We start from the raw sequence: 21029 nt of genomic DNA on the forward strand, positions 1-21029 counted from the left end.
TTGGCAATTTACCGAAGAGAAAGCCAGTCCCTTGCTTCCCTGTTCCTTTCCCATTCCCAGACGTTTCTAATGACTCCTCAACACAGTGAGGAAAAAGCAGAAGCGACCAGCAGCACCTCACAGCCAGCCCTGGGAGCCTGGGATGAGCGTTTCCTGGAGCAGAAGGGAAACGCACAGCCTCGTGGCCTCTCTCGGAGCCCCCCTTCCCCACTCTCCTTCCAGTTCCATCTTCACATAACTGAGTCCTTGAGCCAGAGCTCACAGGATTTGCCCATTCGGGACACACTATCCTTTTTTAAAGAGTCCATTTATACCATTTTGCACAGAATTTAACTTTTAAAAAACAATATCACAACATTTTAAAAACAATTGCTTCACATACATCGATAACTCTACATTTTAGAAACACTTCTTTTTTCTATGTTTGGTCATTTTTAATAACTTCCTCTAGATACCATGTAGAATAATTCACTAGTATAAATATTTTCCATACAATAAAATGGAAAAACAGTGAAGTGACTTTCCCATAACGCTGATTAGACTCAGGCTGCAGGCCCAGTTCTCATGAGTCACTGACTAATATTTTCCTAATGGTAACTTTTTATGATGGAGGCATAAGGCTTCATCACAGCAGGTTACATAAATATGTAGTAGAAACCCTGAACTCCAGGTAAGTGGCAAAATGCAGCTGGGTCCCCAAATGAAAGGCTGTAAGGAGACCCACTCGTCCCACACATCCGCAGAGCTGCCCTTGGTTCATGTCCCAGATAGCGCCCTTGACCTAGAAAGCTTGGAGACTTTGATGGACTTAGGACTTTAATTTTAAGATATGTACTCACATCCCTTTTTAATTAATAATTATTATTTTCCCTGCCTGACAGATTAATTACACAGAAAAATGTGCAAATTGTGCAAAACTGCGGGAAAATGCTGCTAATTTTGACAAAGAATGCAACTGCTCTATTCCCTTTTTCCTTCCAGAGACAATGAAGGTAAGTGAGATTCAAGAGCCTTCAATTGGCTATACGCTGCTCTACTCCTATTTAACATGTGGCAGTAAATTCATGATCTCCACCAAATGCTTTCCAAAACTGAAAATACAAGAAATAACGCAGGGTGGGAATGGGGGGGGCAGGGATCTTATAAAGTATTGAGCTCATGTGCGACTCTCCCCCCGCCACCCCCTTTTTTTTCTTTGGAATTTCATTCTTCTCCTTGTGTCTAAATTTCCAGATTCTTTACCCACCCAACTTTGTAACAATTCTTAACATCAATCAAACAGGTTCTATGCCAAATGTCAACACAGGAGGGGACCATAGAAATCACTGAATCTAACCACTCATTTTACAGTGAGGAGATTAATGGGTTGAGAGGTTAAGTGACTTGGCCAAGGTCACACAGTGAGTTAGTGTCAAAGGTCACACACCTGGGACTCTCCTTGCGTCCTCCCCTCCTAGTCCTTCTACACGTGCAGTTGCCTAATCCCTAAGGCGACTCTTGGCCTGGCTGTCAGGCACTGTGAGAAATGCCACAGAAATATTAAGAGACATCCCTGCTTTTGGGCTGATTAAAGTCTCATGTTAGTCCAGGTCCTCTGAGAAGCAGATGCCAAGACAGGATTAGACATGCCAGAGATTTACTGGGGGAACTGCCTGCGAGGGAAAATATGGAGGAAGCTGGAGGAGGCTGGGAGAGCTGTCAGACCACAACACAGCTCTGACCCCTGGGAAGGAGAGGGAAGCAGAGTAGGAAGGAAGGAGGGACAGAGGGAGAGGAGGGTAGAGAGATGGGGAGGAGGGGAGGGAGGAGGGAAGACAGGTCTTAGACTGCAGAGTATTCTTTTTTTTTTTTTTTTTTAAAAAGAAGCAATTTGTTTTCTAAAGCTTTTCTCCTGTCTAGCTGCTTTTTTTTTTTTTTAAGAAATTCACGTTCTTTTATTTATTTTATTTATTTATGACTGTGTTGAGTCTTCGTTTGTGTGCGAGGGCTTTCTCTAGTTGCGGCAAGTGGGGACCACTCTTCATCGCGGTGCGCGGACCTCTCACCATCGCGGCCTCTCTTGTTGCGGGGCACAGGCTCCAGACGCGCAGGCTCAGTAATTGTGGCTCACGGGCCCAGTTGCTCCGTGGCATGTGGGATCTTCCCAGACCAGGGCTCGAACCCGTGTCCCCTGCATTGGCAGGCAGATTCTCAACCACTGCGCCACCAGGGAAGCCCCCAGAGTATTCTTAAGAAAGTTTCAGCAAGCCCAACAGAGAGTCCTTGCCTCAGTATCCCTATTGCTGAGCCGTTGTCTGGGAGCAGCAACGGGAAGCATGGCCTTGGTGCAAACATAGGATGACCTCAGAGCACAGCAGCCGCGTCCACCCCTCGATTACGCTCCCTGCAGTAGGAGATCAAGAGGCACCTTTTCAGGGCCACCACAGTCTTACTAGGTAGCAAAGACTCAATGAAATGAAAATGTATTTCGAGACTTCCCTGGTGGCGCAGTGGTTAAGAATCCTCCTGCCAATGCAGGGGACATGGGTTCGATCCCTGGTCCGGGAAGATCCCACATGCCGCGGAGCAACTAAGCCCGTGTGCCACAACTACTGAGCCTGTGCTGTAGAGCCCATGAGCCACAACTACTGAAGCCCGCGAGCCTAGAGCCCATGCTCCGCAACAAGAGAAGCCACAGCAATGAGAAGCCCGTGCACCGCAACAAAGAGTAACCCCCACTCGCTGCAACTAGAGAAAGCCCGCACAGCAACAAAGTCACAATGCTGCCAAATAAATAAATTTATAAAAAAAGAAAATGTATTTCCTGAAACTTTTCAAAGGTCCTGTCCTGTCCTCTGGACTCCGCACCTCTCCTCCCGTAGCACCTCCTCCCTAACCTGACCCGTCTCCCCTTCTTCCCCTGCATAGATGACTCTGCATGGGATGTTTCATGTGCAGGCAGGCCTTCTCTTGAGCTTGTCACTGAACATCCCATCCTCAAGGCCCTGCTTCCTCCCCATACCAGACTCATCGTCATCTCCTGAAAAACCCTCCTTACTTCCCTTTCTGGGAAAGATCCCATCACCAAGACTCAAAATTTTCCTCCTTGACTTTACCCCGCCCACTCCTTTCTCATCCAGACCTCTGATGTGTGGCTACTGTTCTGCAATCCCTGTCTCTCCCAACCACTTTCTCACTCCATTTTCTTGGTGTCGCCCCAGTTCAGTCCCTCCTGATCTAGTATCACAGCCACCTTAACTGCACATCTAGCCTTTGGCTTCTCCTACTTTTAGCCAGTTGTTATTTGCCAAATCAGTAGACCACACCCTGTCCCCCAAAATGTGCCCTCTTTCAGATTACTTTTCAATACCTGAGGCCCAGCCACCTTTTTTCATCTTTATCCTTGCAGGAGACCTTGTACTCCTGCCAAACTGACCAACTTGCTTTTCCATGATGCAACTCTTTATGTTCCTGCTGTTCTTTTGCCTAGAAAGTCTCCCCTCTCACTCCCACCTGTAAGATCTCACTTGTTTTAAGCCACTAATATCCAAACACTTCCTTGAGCCTCCTTTCCACTCATGTCTCCAGCAAGAATTTGCCCACATTTGTATCCTGAGAAGGCTGTTTCAACTCTTCTTATGGACTTACAATCGCCCATATAATATCCTGTAGACTCATTTCCTCTATTCACAGGAACCTCCCTGAGGAAAGGGACCATGCTTTACATGCCACACCACACAACTACACATCCAGACGTATCTGCACTACATACTCAACCTTCCCACCTGTTACCACAGGTGAACCACCCATGCTCCCATCTGAAGGCTCACCTCTCCTCTTGTGTGATAGATGCCAGCCTTTCTTGCCTTTATAAGGGCTTAACTCAGCAGTTGTCACCTCTCTATATCATCAAATTTTCTCTCTACTGGATCATTCCCGTCAGCACACAAACATATTATTTGACCTATCTTTTAGAAAACAAAAACGAAGTACTCTTCTATTCTCCCAAATTTCCCTGCCCGCTATCTGCCTATTTCTTTCCTCCCATTAGCAGGGAAACTCCTCAGAGGAGTCATCTCTCTTGGGTATTTCCAGTTCCTCTCTTCTCACTCACAAAGACCCACCCATGGCCCTAACACTCGGTGACATTGCGGGGTTACCAATGACTTCCTTGTGGATAAATCCAGTGCTCCATCCTCAGTGCTTTGTCACCCACTGGACACAGGCAATCACTCCCTCGTCCTTGACATGCTTTCTTCTCTTGGCTTCCAGGAGACCTTACTCTCTTGGTTTTCCCCCTTGCTCGCTGGCTGCCCTTCTTTTTTTTTTTTAATTAATTTATTTATTTTTGGCTGCGTTGGGTCTTCGTTGCTGCTCACGGGCTTTCTCTAGCTGTGGCGAGTGGGGGCTTCTCTTGTTGCAGAGCACGGGCTCTAGGCGTGTGTGCTTCAGTAGTTGTGGCACGTGGGCTCAGTAGTTGTGGCTTGTGGGCTCTAGCGCACAGGCTCAGTAGTTGTGGTACATGGGCTTAGTTGCTCCGTGGCATGTGGGATCTTCCCGGACCAGGGCTCGAACCCACGTCCCCTGCACTGGCAGGCGGATTCTTAACCACTGCGCCACCAGGGAAGTCCCCTGACTGCCCTTCTTTGGTTCCTTTGCTGTTCCTCCTATTTTCCCCAAACTCTTTATGTGGAGATCTGCAGGGCTTTAGTCATGGCCTTCAGTCTTCATCTCCTCTCCGTATGCACTCACCTCCTTGGAAACATCATCTACCTCCTAGGTTTAAATGCTATCGATTACCAATGCTCTGTTTTCTATCTCAGCTCAATGTTTCTAAAACTGAACTAATATCCACTTCTTCCCCTTACTTACTCTACGCCCATCCCCCAAAAAACCCTATTCCACCCACAGACAATCTCAGTTGAAAAGAACTCTGTCCTTCTGGTGCTCAGGCTAAAAGCCCAGGGGTCATTCCTGACTCCTTTCGTTCTTTCACACCTTGCATCCAATCCATCCTATTGGTTCTACCTTCAAAATATATCCAGAGTCTGCTCACCTCTGCCCACCTCTGCTGCTACTACCCAGCTCCATGCCACCCTCACATCTCACCTGGATTTCTACAGTAGCCTCCTATCAGGTCTCCCTGTTATATCCATGTCTCAATAGAGCAGCCAGAGTGAACGTTTTAAATTATAAGTCATATCATGTTATTCCTTTGCTCAAAAATCCCTGCAATGGCTTCTCTTTCTACTCAGTGAAAAAGCCTAAGTCCTTACAAGGCCTATGTGATCTGGCTTCTTACCTCCTCCTAACCTCCTCTCTCCATTCTCTTCCCCACCCCCTCTCTGACCACACCGGCCTCCTCATTCCTCAAACAAGTCAGGCATTCTCTTCTTCTCTGTACCTGACATCCACTCAGCTAACTCCCCTGCTGCCTTCAGGTCCTGTTTGGCTCAGCCATCACCTAATCAGGCCTACACTAGCCATCCTATTTCATACTTCATCCTGTCTGCTCACCCCAGCCCTGCACTCCTGATTCTTATTACCTTACTGTAATTTCCATTTTTTCCATAGTACTTATCACCTTCCAACTTACTATATAAATTAAAAGTTTATTATATGTATTGTTTATTATCTGTCTCTCACTATTGTATCCCAAGCACCTATAACTATGCCTGACATCCTGTAGTTGCCCAATTAATGTTTATTGAATGAACATAAGAATCTTTGCTTCCTTCACAGGGGCATAGCACAGTATGTTTTACGTGGTAGATGCTTAGAAAATGTTTGCTGAAATTTTAAATGAATGGAAAAAAAGATAAAGTGATAAATTATATTGCTTTATGCTCTAGGAAGCTTTGGTTTTATGTGTCCCTTTCCTATTTCCCCCTTGATCCCAGATGAAAGCATGTTGGCATCAGTAATAATCTGAATACATCTGTATCTCTAATCATTTTTGTGAGTAAGTCTGATGTAAATTATGAGAAAATTACTGAGTTGTACTTGAGTTGTAAGTGATATCTATATAAAGTCCCGGGAGGGAAGATTTATATCTGTGCTCTTTTGTTAAAGGTCAAAATTCTAGTTCTCTACAATTGTGTACTTTCTTGCCTTCCGTAACTCACCATGCTGCCCCCACAAAGTAAAAGTTAGTGTTGCTTTTTTTTTTCTTTAAACATTGGATATTTATTTTCTCACAATTCTAGAAATCAGAAGTCTGAAATCAAGGTGTCAGCAGGATTGGTTCCTTCTTGGGGGGCACAGGGTGCTTAAAATTTTGAAGAAAAAATATCCAAAAGATAAAACATTAAAGGGCTTCAAGTTCCCATCTGTCTGTGTCCTTTGAAATCCTAAAGGCAAATAAGTGTTACCAGCTGCTAACCATTCCTTTGAGGCAAAGGCTTTCTCATAAAAATCTAACCAAACTACTCAGGGCAAGCACAGAGCCTTCTGCCCACAAGTTCACACACATTACACACGCTAGATGACAAATCCACGCACGGCTCTCTGCCTTAAACTAGGAATCCTGCACCAAGTACCACGGAAGAAAAGAAACACTATAAAGTGCATTGTGCCTCCAGGACTAATCAAAAAGATGATGATCTTGGAGGCCTTGTAAAATCTTGGACAAAGAATTATTGAAAAAAGTTTATTAAAACACTTCTGTCTCCAGCATGTGAGTGTTCTCTATTTATTTTGTCATGTTTATATGAGTATATAACTTTGGGTTAGTAGAATGCTCTTTTTAGCTTCCAAGAAAATGTATGGTAAGTTCCATTCCATGGATTTCATATTTTCTGTAGTTGTGGGTCATCAGTAGAGGTTCCCTCCTTTGGTGAGGAAATATAATCTGTCATTCCTGCTATGCCTGGCTTGTTCACCTTCACATCCACGCTCTCTGTTTATGATGTTGTAGCCCGCCTCTTAGGGCCCAGCATCTCCCTTTCTCAGTGTTCCAGAGGCTTTTCTCTTACCAGGGACTAAGCTCTTCAGCCTTTGTTGTTTTCTGTAACTGGTCACACTTACCATGACCTTTATTTTCAGCCTAACCTGGGTACCAGCTCCCATCTTCCATACTCATCCTCTTAAAGGTCCTTAGGGCGAGGCCAAATTTGCATAGCATAAAAGAATCAGTTGACTCAGGGAACTGTAAAGGAATACTTTTGTATTTCTAGCACTGAACATAGCACCTGACATATGGGAGGCACTTAATAAAATTTAGGCCTTCATATTTTTAGATGCATACCTTCATTATTTTGGAGGTAGGTAGAATATTAATTATAAATAGCTACCTTCGACATTTACATTTGCATCGTATGTGCTGTTAGTAAAATCTGTATCAAGCCCACTTGGAGAAGTTCTAGGGGGCTTCCCTGGTGGCGCAGTGGTTAAGAATCCACCTGCCAATGCAGGGGACACGGGTTTGAGCCATGGTCTGGGAAGATCCCACAAGCCGCGGAGCAGCTAAGCCCGTGCGCCACAACTACTGAGCCTGCGCTCTAGAGCCCACATGCCACAACTACTGAGCCCACATGCCACAACTACTGAAGCCCAGGCTCCTAGAGCCTATGCTCTGCAACAAGACAAGCCACCGCAATGAGAAGGCTGCGCACCGCAACGAAGAGCAGCGCCCGCTCGCCGCAACTAGAGAAAAGCCCTTGTGCAGTAATGAAGACCCAATGCAGCCAAAAATAAATAAATAAATAAAAACTTTAAAAAAAAAAAAAAGAAGGAGAAGTTCTAGGGCCTTGGTATTTCACCATGAATGTAGAAGCACAATGGTAGCCTGTGAATGGGCAGCCTCATTCGGCAAAATCCATGAAAAGGCCCATCTCTCATGGCCACAAGGCTGCTTATTGCTAAGGTGAAAACCACCTTTCTTCTAGATCAGTGAACTATTCCATCTTTTTGTCCATAACAAATGGTTCACCATTTCTTAACCAAGTATAATATGCCACAGTACTGTGCTAGATCCTGGTGATAAAAAGACAACACCGGAGCTGGACACCAAGGAGCTGGGCTTATGTCTTTCACATGGGCAATCGTGAACATGCGCCTAAACATGCTCAGTGGCTCCAACTTTAAATTATGTTTCATGGATTTGCTTTGAGACCATGTGAATTTGATGCTTACCACAACCCCTAGGCAAAGCATCTTTCCTAGTATTGCTGGGAAATATTTGTAAAATCAAATTTTATATATTGAGAATACAAAGCCTAGTTATAAAATTTTTTCAAGGCAAGAATGTGGTAGCCCTTACAAAAACATTAAAAATAAGTTATGTAGTCATTTTAATAATTTTGTGTAGACCAGGATTTTCCAATACTGATTTTTAAAAATAATTTCTTGGGTTTCTATCTGATATAAAGAAACTTTCAGTTCACATCAATATTTTTTGGTACTACTTCTTTTTTTTTTTATTTTTATTTATTTATTTTTGGCTATGTTGGGTCTTCATTTCTGTGCGAGGGCTTTCTCTAGTTGCGGCAAGTGGGGGCCACTCTTCATCGCTGTGCGCGGGCCTTTCACTGTCGTGGCCTCTCTTGTTGCGGGGCACAGGCTCCAGACGCGCAGGCTCAGTAGTTGTGGCTCACGGGCCTAGTTGCTCCGCGGCATGTGGGATCTTCCCAGACCAGGGCTCGAACCCGTGTCCCCTGCATTGGCAGGCAGATTCTCAACTACTGCGCCACCAGGGAAACCCGGTACTACTTCTTATATTTTAAAACTCTTGTCCATGTTTATTAATATTTCAGTTTATTTTTCTCTCTTCTTACATCTTGCTGTTCTCCTCTACAGGGTAATGTTTATATGTACTACAAATTGTATGGCTTCTATCAGAACCTCTATCGATATATTCTATCCAGAAGTAATAGCCAACTGGTGGGTACAGATGTAAAGGTAAGGCTTTATTTAACTTGGTATAATACTCTTTTTTTTTTTTTTTAAGCCAGATGGATCTTTCAGTCTAAAAGACAGTATGGAAAATAAACTCAAAAGCTAAGTATTTACAAGACAGAAATGCTCATTTCATTCTTGCGTGACCTGAAGGGGCTGAGTATTCAGGATAACTGCTATTGAGAAGGAGCACTTGCCCTCTTCAGAGCAGGAATGTGAATCTTGTCCAATTAGATGTTTATCCTTTCATGCACCGACCATTTTTTTATTTGACAGCATTTTATATTAAAACCAGATACATATTGGACTGCCCAAGTCTTGGTAATAATGAATGTGTCAGAAGGGCAAATCTTCAAGTACCTTTCAACCACAATTCGGGATTTATGTTTCTCTTAATAAAGTGATGGCATACTGGAGCTGCTTCAAACAGTACAGTTTTTTGCTTCTTTGAATGACTGACACATCAATTAGATTTCAATATTATTTTCTCATACTTAATTTCTGTAGTTATCTTTAAAGTTGCCCATTTTAGTTGATGGATGCACCAACTATTTTGATAGTAACCTTGAGTGATTGGTCTCAGCCTAGCTCACTCTATATCCACCATTGTCCTTTTTTATAACTGGGGGCTTCAATCAGCCTAGTTTAAGGAAACTGGGCTCTACTTGATTGAATAAAAGCCTTTGGTTTAACGAATATTCTTTCAGACCTAAGATTACAAAATTTAACTCTTGGTAAATGATATTCAGCATGCTGGCAAGAAAAGCTAGAAGGAAACCTTTTCTATACTGGCATTATATAACAGGGTTAACCAAATGATTTTTAGCAGCCACTCTTTTAAAAATGTATTCTTGTAGTTAGGTGGGTGGATTTCCCTGTGATAAGTCATCCAACTGTAGACTCACAATTTATATACTTTTTAGAATATAAGTTACAATCCAATAAGAAAAACCTTTTAAAAATATATTCCACTGTGGGCTTAGTGTGGTATTTAGCACAGCAAGCAAAGTAAAATTTCTTCCTGCAGACATATTTGGTATGCTATGTACTGTTAATGAGGAAAGAAACTACACACACGTGCACGTACACACATACATATCTCCAAAACACAAAAATTTTCTAGTCTAGGTGAGCCAGCAGCCTGGGAACAGCAGGTAGCAGCCCATAATCTCAGTGTGTGCCAGTGGATCATCATGGGTTGATTTACACTGCCAGTATTTTCACTTCCAGCATTTTAAGAGATTTTACCAAAAACACTTATTCCTGTATCATTTCTCATCCAGGATGTTAGAAACTGTGCTCCATTCAAAACCTCCCACAATGGGATCCCCATCGCTCCTTGTGGTGCTATTGCCAATAGCATGTTCAATGATAGGTGTCTTTTCCTATCTCCATCATCTTCCCTTTCATGAGTGTGTAACAATCTAAATATCCAGAAGATTACTCCTGCAGCTGAGTGGCAGTTCATTTTTTTTTTAACATCTTTACTGGAGTATAATTGCTTTACACTGTTGTGTTAGTTTCTGCTGTAAAACAAAGTGAATCAGCTATATGCATCCCCTCCGTCTTGCATCTCCCTCCCAACCTCCTTATCCCACCCCTCTAGGTGGTCGCAAAGCACCGAGCTGAACTCCTGTGCCACGCAGCTGCTTCCCACTAGCTATCTATTTTACATTTGGTAGTGTATATATGTCAATGCTACTCTCTCACTTTGTCCCAGCTTACCCTTCCCCCTCCCTGTATCCTCAAGTCCATTCTCTAGTAGGTCTGCGTTTTTATTCCCTTCTTGCCCCTAGGTTCTTCGTGACCATTTTTTTTTTTTTTTAGATTCCATATATATGTGTTAGCATACGGTATTTGTTTTTCTCTTTCTGACTTACTTCATTCTGTATGAGAGACTCTAGGTCCATCCAACTCACTACAAATAACTCAATTTCATTTCTATTTATGGCTGAGTAATATTCCATTGTATATATGTGCCACATCTTCTTTATCCATTCATCTCAATGGACACTTAGGTTGCTTCCATGTCCTGGCTATTATAAATAGTGCTGCAATGAACATTGTGGTATGTGACTCTTTTTGAATTATGGTTTTCTCACGGTATATGCCCAGTAGTGGGATTGCTGGGTCATATGGTACTTCTATTTTTAGTTTTTTAAGGAGCCTCCATACTGTTCTCCATAGTGGCTGTACTGATTTACATTCCCACCAACAGTGCAAGAGGGTCCCTTTTCTCCACACCCTCTCCAGCATTTATTGTTTGTAGATTTTTTGATGATGGCCATTCTGACCGTTGTGAGGTGATACCTCATTGTAGTTTTGATTTGCATTTCTCTAATGATTAGTGATGTTGAGCATCCTTTCATGTGTTTGTTGGCAATCTGTATATCTTCTTTGGAGAAATGTCTGTTTAGGTCTTCTGCCCATTTTTGGATTGGGTTGTTTGGTTTTTTTGATATTAAGCTGCATGAGCTGCTTGTATATTTTGGAGATTAATCCTTTGTCAGTTGCTTTGTTTGCAAATACTTTCTCCCATTCTGAGGGTTGTCTTTTGGTCTTGTTTATGGTTTCCTTTGCTGTGCAAAAGCTTTTAAGTTTCATTAGGTTGCATTTGTTTGTTTTAATTTCCATTTCTCTAGGAGGTGGGTCAAAAAGGATCTTGCTGTGATTTATGTCATAGAGTCTTCTGTCTATATTTTCCTCTAAGAGTTTTATAGTGCCTGTCCTTACATTTAGGTCTTTAATCCATTTTGACTTTATTTTTGTGTATGGTGTTAGGGAGTGTTCTAATTTCATTCTTTTACATGTAGCTGTCCAGTTTTCCCAGCACCACTTATTGAAGATGCTGTCTTTTCTCCACTGTATATTCTTGCCTACTTTATCAAAGATAAGGTGACCCTATGTGCATGGGTTTATCTCTGGGCTTTCTATCCTGTTCCATTGATCTATAGTTCTGTTTTTGTGCCAGTACCATACTGTCTTGATTACTATAGCTTTGTAGTATAGAATGAAGTCTGAGAGCCTGATTCCTCCAGGTCCATTTTTTTTTCTCAAGATTGCTTTGGCTATTAGGGGTCCTTTATGTTTCCATACAAATTTTGAAATTTTTTGTTCTAGTTCTGTGGAAAATGCCATGGGTAGTTTGATAGGGATTGCATTGAATCTGTAGATTGCTTTGGGTAGTAGAGTCATTTTCACAATGTTCATTCTTCCAATCCAAGAACATGGTATATCTCTCCATCTATTTGTATCATCTTTAATTTCTTTCATCAGTGTCTTAGAGTTTTCTGCATACAGGTCTTTTGTCTCCTTAGGTAGGTTTATTCCTAGGTATTTTATTCATTTTGTTGCAATGGTAAATGGGAGTGTTTCCTTAATTTCCCTTACAGATTTTCCATCCTTAGTGTATAGGAATGCAATAGAGTTCTGTGCATTAATTTTGTATCCTGCTACTCTACCAAATTCATTGATTAGCTCTAGTAGTTTTCTGGTAGCTTCTTTAGGATTCTCTATGTATAGTATCATGTCACCTGCAAACAGTGACAGTTTTACTCCTTCTTTTCTGATTTGGATTCCTTTTATTTATTTTTCTTCTCTGATTGCTGTGGCTAAAACTTCCAAAACTATGTTGAATAATAGTGGTGAGAGTGGGCAACCTTGTCTTGTTCCTGATCTTAGTGGAAATCGTTTCAGTTTTTCCCCATTGAGAATGATGTTGGCTGTGGGTTTGTCATATATGGCCTTTATTATGTTAAGGTAGGTTCCCTCTATGCCCACTTTCTGGAGAGTTTTTATCATAAATGGGTGTTGAATTTTGTCAGAAGCTTTTCCTGCATCTATTGAGATGATCATATGGTTTTCCTTCTTCAATTTGTTAATATGGTGTATCACATTGATTGATTTGCGTATACTGAAGAATCCTTGCATTCCTGGGATAAACCCCACTTGATCATGGTGTATGATCCTTTCAATGTCCTGTTGGATTCTGTTTCCTAGTATTTTTTTGAGGATTTTTGCATCTATGTTCATCAGAGATATTGATCTGTAGTTTTCTTTTTTTTGTGACATCTTTGTCTGGTTTTGGTATCAGGGTGATGGTGGCCACGTAGAATGAGTTTAGGTGTGTTCCTCCCTCTGCTATATTTTGGAAAAGTTTGAGAATGATAGATGTTAGCTCTTCTCTAAATGTTTGATAGAATTCGCCTGTGAAACCATCTGGTCCTGGGCTTTTGTTTGTTGGAAGATTTTTAATCACAGTTTCAATTTCAATGCTTGTGATTGGTCTGTTTATATTTTCTATTTCTTCCTGGCTCAGTCTAAGAAGGTTGTGCTTTTCAAAGAATTTGTCCATTTCTTCCAGGTTATCCATTTTAATTGGCATACAGTTGCTTGTAGTAATCTCTCATGATCCTTTGTATTTCTGCAGTGTCACTTGTTACTTCCCCTTTTTCATTTCTAATTCTGTTGATGTGAGTCTTCTCCCTTTTTTTCTTGATGAGTCTTGCTAATGGTTTATCAATTTTGTTTATCTTCTCAAAGAACCAGCTTTTAGATTTATTGATCTTTGCTATTGTTTCCTTCATTTCTTTTTCATTTATTTCTGATCTGATCTTTATGATTTCTTTCCTTATGCTAACATTGGGGTTTTTTTTGTTGTTGTTGTTCTTCTTTCTCTAATTGCTTTAGGTATAAGGTTAGGTTGTTTATTTGAGATGTTTCTTGTTTGTTGAGGTAGGCTTGTATTGCTCTAAACTTCCCTCTTAGAACTGCTTTTGCTGCATCCCATAGGTTTTGGGTCGTAGTATTTTCATTGCCATTTGTTTCTAGGTATTTTTTGATTTCCTCTTTGATTTCTTCAGTGATCTCTTGGTTATTTAGTAGTGGATTGTTCAGCCTCCATGTGTTTGTATTTTTCACAGATTTTTTCCTGTAATTGATATATAGTCTCATAACATTGTGGTCAGAAAAGATACTTGACACAATTTCAGTTTTCTTAAATTTACCAAGGCTTCATTTGTGACCCAAGATATGGTCTGTCCTGGAGAATGTTCCATGAGCACTTGAGAAGACAGTGTATTCTGTTGTTTTTGGATGGAATGTCCTATAAATATCAGTTAAATCCATCTTGTTGAATGTGTCATTTAAAGCTTGTGTTTCCTTATGTATTTTCATTTTGGATGATCTGTCCATTGGTGAAAGTGGGGTGTTAAAGTCCCCCACTATTATTGTGTTACTGTCAATTTCCCATTTATGGCTATTAGCATTTGCCTTATGTATTGAGGTGCTCCTATGTTGGGTGCATAAATATTTACAATTGTTATATATTCTTGGATTGATCCCTTGATCAGTATGTAGTGTCCTTCTTTTCTCTTGTAATAGTCTTTATTTTAAAGTCTATTTCGTCCGATATGAGAATTGCTACTCCAGCTTTCTTTTGATTTCCATTTGCATAGAATATCTTTTTCCATCCTCTCACTTTCAGTCTGTATGTGTCGCTAGGTCTGAAGTGGGTCTCTTGTCAACAGCATATGTACAGGTCTTGTTTTTGTATTGATTCAGCCAATCTATGTCTTTTTGGCTGGAGCATTTAATCCATTTACATTTAAGGTAATTATCAATATGTATGTTCCTATTACCATTTATTAATTGTTTTGGGTTTGTATTTGTAGCCCTTTTCCTTCTCTTGTGTTTCCTGCCTAGAGAAGTTCCTTTAGCATTTGTTGTAAAGCTGGTTTTGTGGTGCTGAATTCTCTTAACTTTTGCTTATCTGTAAAGGTTTTAATTTCTCCATCGACTCTGAATGAGATCCTTGCTGGGTAGAGTAATCTTGGTTTTAGGTTTTTCCCTTTCATCACTTTAAATATGTCCTGCCACTCCCTTCTGGCTTGCAGAGTTTCTGCTGAAAGATCAGCTGTTAACCTTATGGGGATTCCCTTGTATGTTATCTGTTGCTTTTCCCTTGTTGCTTTTAATATTTTTTCTTTGTATTTAATTTTTTTTAAAAGAGTTATTTATTGATTGATTGATTGCTATGTTGGGTCTTCGTTTCTGTGCTAGGGCCTTCTCTAGTTGCGGCAAGCAGGGGCCACTCTTCATCACGGTGCACGGGCCTCTCACTGTCGTGGCCTCTCTTGTTGTGGAGCACAGGCTCCAAACGTGCAGGCTCAGCAGTTGTGGCTCACGGACCTAGTTGCTCCACAGCATGTGGGATCTTCCCAGACCAGGGCACGAACCCGTGTCCCCTGCATTAGCAGGCAGATTCCCAACCACTGCGCCACCAGGGAAGCCCTGTATTTAATTTTTGATAGTTTGATTAGTATGTGTCTCAGTGTGTTTCTCTTTGGGGTTATCCTTTATGGTACTCTCTGTGCTTCCTGGACTTGACTATTTCCCTTCCCAGGTTAGGGAAGTTTTCGACTATAATCTCTTCAAATATTTTCTCAGACCCTTTCTTTTTCTCTTCTTCTGGGACCCCTATAATTTGAATGTTGGTGCATTTAATGTTGTCCCAGAAGTCTCTGAGACTGTCCTCAATTCTTTTCATTCTTTTTTCTTTATTCTGCTCCCTGGCAGTCTTTTCCACCATTTTATCTTCCAGCTCACTTATCTGTTCTTCTGCCTCAGTTATTCTGTTATTGATTCCTTCTAGAGTATTTTTAATTTCAGTAATTGTGTTGTTCATCACTGTTTGTTTGCTCTTTAGTTCCTCTAGATCCTTGTTAAATGTTTCTTGTATTTTCTCCATTCTGTTTCCAAGATTTTGGATCATCTTACTATCATTACTCTGAATTCTTTTTCAGGTAGGTTGCCTATTTCATCTTCATTTATTTGGTCTTGTAGGTTTTTACCTTGCTCCTTTGTCTGTAACGTATTTTTTTGTCTTTTCTTTTTTTTTTTTTTTTTTTGATGGGTGGTGCTGTATTCCTGTCTTACTGGTTGTTTGGCCTGAGACATCCAGCACTGGAGTCTGCAGGCAGTTGGATAGAGCTGGGTCTTGGTGCTGAGATGAGGACCTCTGGGAGGTCTCACTCCAATTGATATTCCCTGGGGTCTGAGGTTCTCTGTTAGTCCAGCGGTGTGGACTCGGAGCTCCCACCACAGGAGCTCGTTGTCTGACCTCTGGCCTGGGAACCAAGATCCCGCAAGCTTCGTGGTGCAGTAAAAAAAAAAAAAAAAAAGGAAGAAAGAAAGAAAAAAAAGAGCAGTACAATATCAAAGAATAGAAAACAAAATAAAATTAGAAAGATAAAAAATATATTAGGAAAAATAAAACTATAATTGAAACAATTGCAACAAGGTAAAATAAAACCACACCAGAAAAAAGAAGAAAAGGGGGGGGGGGGGACAAGCCAAAAGGAGAGATCACTAACAAAGTATAAAGAATAAAATAAAATTAGAAAAGTAAAACATTTATTAGGAAAAATAAAAATATAAAAGGATCAACAATGAATCACCAAGGTAAAACAGAACCCCATTCTGAAAGAGGAAAAAAGAAAAGAAAAGAAAAAAAAAAAAGCCTTGGCTATGGGGGCGGAGCTTAGGCGGGGTGGAACTTAGGCAGGGGCGGAGTTTAGGGTGGGGCGGAACCTAGGCGGGAGGGGGGGTGACGTTCAAGCGTGGGGCAGGGCCTCTGCTTAGGACCTGCGGGAAAGGGCAGCTGCAGCACGTGGAAAGGAGGGCCTCTGGAGTGTGGCATTCCGGAGTTCGGAGGTAGGGCCCTGGGTGGGGGTGTAGAGGTGAGGCTTTGGCTCTGCGCTGCAGGAGGGAGGCTCTGAGGGCAGAGGATTAGGCCCAGGAGTCCAGTAGGCTCCCGGTGCCTAAGTGGACAGGGAAAGTGCTGGCCACATTCCTTTCCGTTCCTTCGCGCTCCTCCCCCGCTGTCTCCCCCAGGGTCTCCCCCATCGCTGCTGGACCCCTAACCGTGGGTGGGTCCCGCTGGGTGTAGGATGAGTGGCAGTTTTTAAAGTACTGTTTGTATACATTATCCACTGATTTATGATATTTCATTTGCAAATAAGTTCTCCCTTACCACAGATTTGTAGTTAGGAAACATGAGTCAAATGGAGTCTAAGAGTATTTTTCAATAATTGGGGCCTTAGCAAGAAAAAGAATAGTCTTCTGATTCCAGCATCTATGCCATGTAGGTATGTGGAGAGTCTACTCAAACCCTGCTTTTTCAGCTGTGTCTGGTTGTGCACTTCCAAGTGTGGCAAAAAATGCTTACTTGAATCTAACACAGTTTTTAATTTGCCTACAGACACCATTATTCTTTCTTACAACCTTAATTCATCTATCCATATCAAAGTACCAATGATAAGGAGTGGAATTACATGGTGGACAGACAAGTATGTCAAGTTTCAGAATCCAAGTTTCCAAAATCTTTCTAGTGCATTTGCAGGTAAGATCCATACATTAGCTCAATATTCTCCTCTCTTTATAGAAACTTCGGTTTTGATGTGTGGGGGCATGTTTATGATTCCGCCTTGTTTACTTCTTTGCTGACCACCTTTTGGTTATAATATTTCCTACCTGTGGGCACCTCCATCACATACCTGTCAGAAACATGAAATGATTGGTACCCCAGTTCTTTCTAGTTTACCATTAGGAAAAGGCAATGTTTTAAGAAACTTGTTCCTTCATCTATAATTATGTGATCTTTAATTTACTGTTCAAACTGGTGTACTTTTGAGAGTGAAAGGGGTCCCTAGAATAACTAAAGTTATATATTAATTTGAAAGTTTTATTTATTGATCAATAAATTGGCATTACCATATTGATGGGCATATAAAATAATTCTATTACAAACTATTTTAAAAATGCAATTATTTCAAAGATTAAAATATATCTGTGTACATTAAACCAACTTAAAAAATACTTTAAGTATTATCTAAATGCTAAAAGATAATATAAACAGAATAATTATTCTGGATACAGAGTCACACACTTTAATCAGTTTCTTGGCCATATCTGTCTTCATTTCATGCACCTGGATTTTTCTAATGAAAAATTTGGGTTTTTGTATTTTTAAAAATATTTTGTTAAAATATTTTAAATTTTTTCACAAAATTGTCTGCACTCTTTTTTTGAAGTGCATTTTGTGGTTAATCAGTTTCAGATTGTTGCACCTTTAATTGATTCTTCTCTTTTGACCATAACTTTTTTTTAACTGAGAAAATATCTACGACTTCCCTGGTGGTGCAGTGGTTAAGAATCCACCTGCCAGTGCAAGGGACACAGGTTCTATCCCTGGTCTGGGAGGATCCCACTTGCCGCGGAGCGGCTAGGCCCATGCGCCACAACTACTGAGCCTGTGCTCTGGAGCCCGCAAGCCACAACTACTGAGCCCGTGTGCTGCAACTGCTGAGGCCCACACGCCTGGAGCCCAAATATTTTTATAGGCAAGGTCTTTTTTTGACTTCACAATTTTTCTATCTATGATTTTTTTGAATGTTTTACTAAATTTAGATGCTATGAAATCTTAGATTTCCTGGATATCATTTAATTCTCATCGAGAAGAAAATTTTATCCAATTAAAATAGGAGCTCCATCAAAATAGTTTTCACATAAATTGAGATATTTCAAAACACAATTATAGAATTTAAAAATTAAATCTTGTACACGTTTTGAACTCTCATTATATAATATGTTCAATTGTTCCCTTGCTTTTATAGGGGTAAATTTCAATATCTTCTTGTTTGCAAACTTGATTTTCAATAATTACAATTAACTATATCCTCAAAAACTAAGGTTTGTGGCATTCCATGTGTAGAATACTTTGTCTAAAACTTTACAACTATTTTGAATAAAATTCCACAAAAACTTAGAGGGCTTATTTACCAAGAAAAAGTTCAGGATCATTGTAGGACATATCATTTGATATAGAAAACAGTTCTTTGAAGGCTCAAACATTTCTAAAATTTTGGTTGATGATGTGTAGCAAAGACAGACCACATGTAGTCTCATGCTGAAGCATTTCTTTAACATCTTTGTCATTGTAAAAATTTTGCAGTTCATTTCCTCTGTGAATATATGAAAATATTTAAATTTGCACAACTACAGCTCTTTTTTTGATTAACAAAATATTGTAGCTTGTTTGGATACAGTTGTTAATTATATATGTTTCACAACGAATTTTAAGCCCATTTCTCCATAAATTTCTCAATTTACTAAGAAAATTATCTTTACTCTGATGTTGTGCTCCACCAAATTTGCATTTATGTTATCACTATAAATCCAAAATATTTGCACTTGATTGTTGAATTTTTTAACTGAATTTATAGTAATATTTATAATCATGTCAGTTTTATCTTCCAATATTGAATATTGAAAAGCTTTGCCTTGATTCCATGAAGAATCAAATAAAAAAAAAATCAAACCAATGTATTCAGATGGATGAATACATCTGAAGACATTGATTTAAAACTGCTTTCATTTAACTGTTTACAAGGTTCTTTTTGTGCTCATAGAGCCAAAACATTAAAGTTTTCCTTTGATTATAAAAAAAATAAATTAGTAAAAAAGTGAAACTAGAAGGAAACTCATTTGATCTAAATGAAAAGTCATGCTCACATAATGGTATAGAAGTGGACTTTCTGTAGCTCCTTGAGGTAAAGCACTGTCTTTGAATACACTCTTTTTTTTTCCACATCTTTATTGGAGTGTAATTGCTTTTAGAAATAAGTGCAAACTTTTGAAGTAGATTCTGATGTTCTTCAGCAATTTATGTCTTTTGATTTTTCCCATGGTCATTGACTCATGATGGTTCCCGTGGTGGGGGGTATATGTCAACCAACATTGCAAGTATCACATTCATCAACTTTCTTAAAAAAACTGTGCTTAATTTTTCATTAAACATGTATGTTCCTTGTTTTAGCTCTTCACAGCCAAAAGGATTTACTAGCAAATAAAAAACCAAACAATAAGGTAGTTATATTTTTACACCATATAATAAATAACACTGTTGCAAGAGAGTTCAAACTACTCTCAGCAACACTGCTCAGCATCTGTTTTTCACACTACGTCTTGTGCCTATAACATAATCTGTAATATCCCACATTTCCCACCAACCCCACTGACTTGCAGCCTGGCAGCTCCACATGTCTCACAGGCCAAAACAGAGGCTGTGGCCTAACGGGCTGTACTGTCAAACTGTGGCAGGAGTCACAGGGATATGTTATGTTTTGCTATGAAGGGCCACTGGTTATCTTTCATTAATTAAAGTAAGCACTTTGTTCACTGTACATGGGTATCTCTCACTACTAGCTAAGACCATGGCTGAAAGGATGAAATTATATGTACATTATTTGCTTGGGATAAGTGCTAAATCAGATGAGATAATGGACAACAGACATAAACTGGGACTGTCTTAGGCAAACTGGCATGTATGGTCACTGTATCTGTAATTAAATTCCCAGTTTTTGAAAGGAACTTGGCAATATGCTATTGTTTTGTCTTACCATAACCACAAGCATATAACACAAAGCATTCTTGGCTTTCTCTTATCTCCTACTCCTACTCTTTCTTACTTCTATTGTAAGAGTTACCATGTTTTATTTTAATTATCTATTTGAATACTTGTCATCCCCACTTTAGAATGTGAACTCCTTGAGGAAAGGGATTAGATCTCATGCTATATCCCTGGTGCTTGATATAAGTGAGCAATCAAGAAATACTTATTGTTGAGTGAATGGATGAATACCAAGGACCCAGCTGAACCTGGAAAATGAGAGAAGTTGATGCTTCTTACACCCTGCTTCTCATACTCTCTGGAGACATGGGATGGGGTAGGATTAGGGGTTGATACGGAAAGGCATGCTTGAACCTGCATTTTTCACTCCCTGGGTGGCTTGGATATCACTGGCCTATAGGACACATTGACTTGAGGCATGAGCTCTGGCTGAAGTAGAGAGAGGGTAAGGTCCACATGCAGGTACCAAAGGCAATTTTGATTTCGATCAATATTCTTCTAGCAATAGCGATCGAATCCTTGGGAAGGGCCAACATCGCCACAGTTTTTGGAGAGAAAGTTTCTCCAGCAAAGGATTATTTCCAGAGGAAGTATAAGTATACCAACATACTTCAGATTAATCCAACCAAACTTAGCACATGCTTTTATAAGCACTACAGCCCATGCTTAGAAAATAAGACTGGGT

General features: G+C 40.3%; 1 protein-coding gene across 1 annotated transcript in view; it reads left to right on the forward strand.

The window, feature by feature from the left end:
• The window catches only part of LOC309628827 (cell cycle control protein 50C-like), a 33297-nt gene that overhangs the window by 5471 nt on the left and 6797 nt on the right, over positions 1–21029 (forward strand). The window contains 4 exon segments of the mRNA XM_082392249.1: positions 882–992; positions 8776–8877; positions 10158–10249; positions 17139–17275. Coding sequence (XP_082248375.1) covers positions 882–992; positions 8776–8877; positions 10158–10249; positions 17139–17275 — 442 coding nt within the window.

Source organism: Balaenoptera borealis, assembly GCF_965194805.1.
Source record: "Balaenoptera borealis genome assembly, chromosome: 5".
In the NCBI taxonomy this organism is placed as follows: domain Eukaryota; kingdom Metazoa; phylum Chordata; class Mammalia; order Artiodactyla; family Balaenopteridae; genus Balaenoptera; species Balaenoptera borealis.